Consider the following 3,588-nt stretch of genomic DNA (forward strand, 5'->3'; position numbering starts at 1 on the left):
CCATCTTCTAGATATTCTCTTTCACTCAGATCATTGCTAACTTTTCTTTTAATATAAAGAACCCTGCAGATAGCCCTATGATTATTTGAAGTTGTTAACTCCACCTGAAAATTTTAGACCAGACTCCATTCTCTCTATTGACATGCTCATACATTGACTATTCCCATTTAAAAGTGAATACATACTCTATCTACAATTTTGTTAACCAGGGCCAATAATTGACTTTAAATATCCTCATGCATCATCAGGAAGAAACAAAGCATATGTCATCTGGAATGGGTGTAGAATGTAAAATGTATGTGTTGTATGGGACAGGATAAATGATTGAGAAATGGAAGGTGCTATTGCCTTGAGATCCTAAAACACTTTTGAGGATGTTGGAGCAGTCTCAAAGAGATTCCCTTTCATATATAGAGCCTTTGGCTGTCACAGAATGCCTTAGTAAGATAGGAATACCTAATAAAGGAAGCTTAATACTATCTACTACCTACTATGTTGAGTTATAATATACAAGAAAGTGAAAAGCACAGAAGTCTCACAGAACACTTTTTACCAAAACAAAAAATGAATTTTCTTTTGAAAAATGAGGAAGTGTCTTCCAGTGAATTTTAAACTCCACGCAAGTTAGCAGGGATATAGCAGAGAAAATAACTTAAAATATGTGTAACCTAAATTGAAAGAAATTTAGCTGCCAATAAGGAGATAATCATTCCATTGTCTTTGATCATAGTCTGATCTTGTCTGATATTTTGTGTACTACAATTGAGCAAAAACATTGATATTTTACAAAGTATACAAGGCAGAAAAAGGAGCATGGTGAAGGCCCTAATTAGAATCAGTTCAAACAATTACAATTACCTGATCTAAAGGGGAGAATATGTATATGGAATCGGAACTTACTCTCTTCACATATTTAAAGAAATCTTATGGGCGAGGGGAAAAAGAGATTGGTTCTCAGTATCTCAAGAAACAGAATGAGCACATAGGACAGAACTTGAAAAGTCATATTTTAGCCCAACATGAATGGGGAATGCAAGCTCAGAGTTAAATGGGTTGCCTAAGAATGTTAAGAATTTTCCTTTCCATGAAACTATTCAAAAAAAGGTAAAATGCTCAGTGGCTAAGTATATTTTTATGCCTAGAATCTTTAAGAGACTCAGTTTTGCTCTATGTTCCCTATAAGATCCAATCTTTTTCTATATGATTTTATGATTTCAGTTGAAGAGTATAAAGCCCAAATATGTCCATTCATATTAGATAGCTTTCCTATCTCTCTGCTTTTATCAGAAATAGTACACTTGCCATGTTCATGGCATCTTTTTTTAATCTCTCTGCTCTATAGTCCTTGATGATTAAAGTTAATTTCAGATGGCATTTCATGGACTTTCAGAAATGGAATGAAGCTTAGAGAATATTAGTTTCAAATCCTTGCTCTTGAATTGAGTTGGAATGAAGAAAGAGTAATTTTTTTGAGTTCAAAAAATAACATTTGGCAGAGACAGGGCCAAGAAGGAGAAATCCTATCAGTAATATGTGTTAGAGTTTACCATTTCACATACTAAAATAAAAGCACTTTCATCTCATGGTCTTCTCATTTCTCTTTCCTAGCAGAAAAGCCAGGCCCATGGTACCAGAAAACCAAACGCAATTCACAGAATTCATCCTCCTGCTATTTTCTGAGGATCCAGATCAGGAAGGACCACTCTTTGGACTGTTCTTATGCATGTATTTGGTCACCATGGTTGGAAACCTGCTCATCATGTTGGCAGTTGGCTCTGACTCTCATCTCCACACCCCCATGTACATCTTACTTTCCAATTTGTCCTTTGTGGATACCTGTGTGGTGACCACCATAGTCCCAAAGATGTTGGTGAGCTTCATGACACAAAACAAGGCCATCCCCTATGCTGACTGTCTTACGCAGATGTTCTTCTTCATATTTTTTGCTGGTTTGGATCACTTCCTTCTCACTGCTCTGGCCTATGACCGTTTTGTGGCTATATGTCACCCTCTACACTATGCAGCAATGATGAGCTATTGGTTCTGTGTCTTGCTAGTGATACTGTCCTGGTCACTGGCATTTCTAAATTCCCTTCTTCTCAATCTAATGGTAACACATCTCTCCTTTTGTATGAACCAGCAGATTCATCACTTTTTTTGTGATCTTCCTGAGATCATGAAGCTTTCTTGTTCTGACACTCTCATCAATTATATCATGATGTATTTGCTTTATGCACTGCTGGGTATATTCCCTCTCATGGGGATCCTATACTCTTATATTCAGATTTGTTCTTCAATTATAAAAATCCCATCTGCTCAGGGTAAGTATAAAGCCTTTTCTACCTGTGGATCTCACCTCTGTGTTGTTTCCTTATTTTATGGCACATCCTGTGGAGTATATTTCACCTCCTCATTTAGCAAAACTTCCTGGAAGAGCACAGTTGTTTCAGCAATATATGGTGTTGTCACTCCCATGTTGAACCCCTTTATCTATACACTAAGAAATAAGGACATAAAAGTTGCCCTTAGGAGATTCATGAACAGAAAAACATTTTCTCAGTGATAGGAATGACTTGGAAATTCCAATAAGAAAAAGGTAATTCTGGGAGAAATATTAGGAGGTAAAAATGTTAAGCCTCTCAATTTTCTCCTGATTTAAATCTATCTTCTATTTAGAGATTAAAGTGAGTTAACTACGTTACAGGTTTTGATCCTGGTATACTGCCTAATCAATGAATAACAATGATTCCCTTTTGACTCCAAGATCAAATACAAAATTCTCTATTTAACATTCAAATCCTTTCATATCCTAATTCTTCTCTACTTCTCCAATCTTCTAATAACTTTCTCTAGACCATATATTCATAGCTCCAGTGACACATCACTCTTTTCTTATCCATGAATAAAAACCTCCATTTCTTGGCTATGATTTTCTCAGACTGTCCCTCGGAGCAAGAATCCATTGGCTTCTTTTTTTTTTTCCTTCAAGGTCAAATATAAATAAATGCCATTTATACTGGAAGCCTGTTACAAATCCTCTTATTTCTATTTCCTTCTTTCTCTTATTATTTTTACTAATGTATATTCTATATATGCATGCATGTATATATATATATATATACATATATATATATATATTCTTTATATTTTCTTTCCCAGTAGATTGTAAGATCCTTGATATGATACTGTTTTTATTTTCTTCATTTTGAATATCCAAAATAATAGAGTCCCTGGTAAGTAGTAGGTGGTTAAAAATGCTAGTTGATGAATCTCAAGTTTCTTTAATTTTTGCTTCCCTTTTTCTCAGTAACTATAAAATGTGACTATAGTGACTATAAAATCTTTACTCTATTTTTGGTCTTGAAACCATAATTACAACTGCTTCACTACATCCTACTTCCACAAAAAAAATTCCAGGTGAAAAAATAATAGTAATCAAGAGACAAAAAGAGAATTTATTTCTCAATGAATTATTTTATCACTGCAATAAGGAAAGAAAAATTAGAGAAAAATTATGGTGAGATTTTATCATTGTGATTCTGGATCCTGATGCTTCCATGTTTTATACATCCTCATTTTGAATTAGAA

The 3,588-nt window shown here is 34.4% G+C and overlaps 1 protein-coding gene across 2 annotated transcripts; it reads left to right on the plus strand.

Annotated features, from left to right (window-relative positions):
• The first annotated feature begins 331 nt into the window (after nucleotides 1-331).
• LOC141492623 (olfactory receptor 7D4-like) lies at nucleotides 332-2,563 on the plus strand. Of its 2 annotated transcripts, XM_074193108.1 has the most exons (2): nucleotides 332-346; nucleotides 1,571-2,563. In XM_074193108.1, exons 1-2 carry the CDS (start codon nucleotides 332-334, stop codon nucleotides 2,561-2,563), a joined length of 1,008 nt encoding a protein of 335 aa, XP_074049209.1. The 2 variants fall into 2 exon arrangements, with proteins under 2 accessions (XP_074049209.1, XP_074049217.1); XM_074193116.1 differs by lacking the exon at nucleotides 332-346 and having other exon boundaries at nucleotides 1,565-2,563.
• Nucleotides 2,564-3,588: the final 1,025 nt, after the last annotated feature.

This window comes from Macrotis lagotis, chromosome 1 (assembly GCF_037893015.1).
Source record: "Macrotis lagotis isolate mMagLag1 chromosome 1, bilby.v1.9.chrom.fasta, whole genome shotgun sequence".
NCBI classification, from domain to species: domain Eukaryota; kingdom Metazoa; phylum Chordata; class Mammalia; order Peramelemorphia; family Peramelidae; genus Macrotis; species Macrotis lagotis.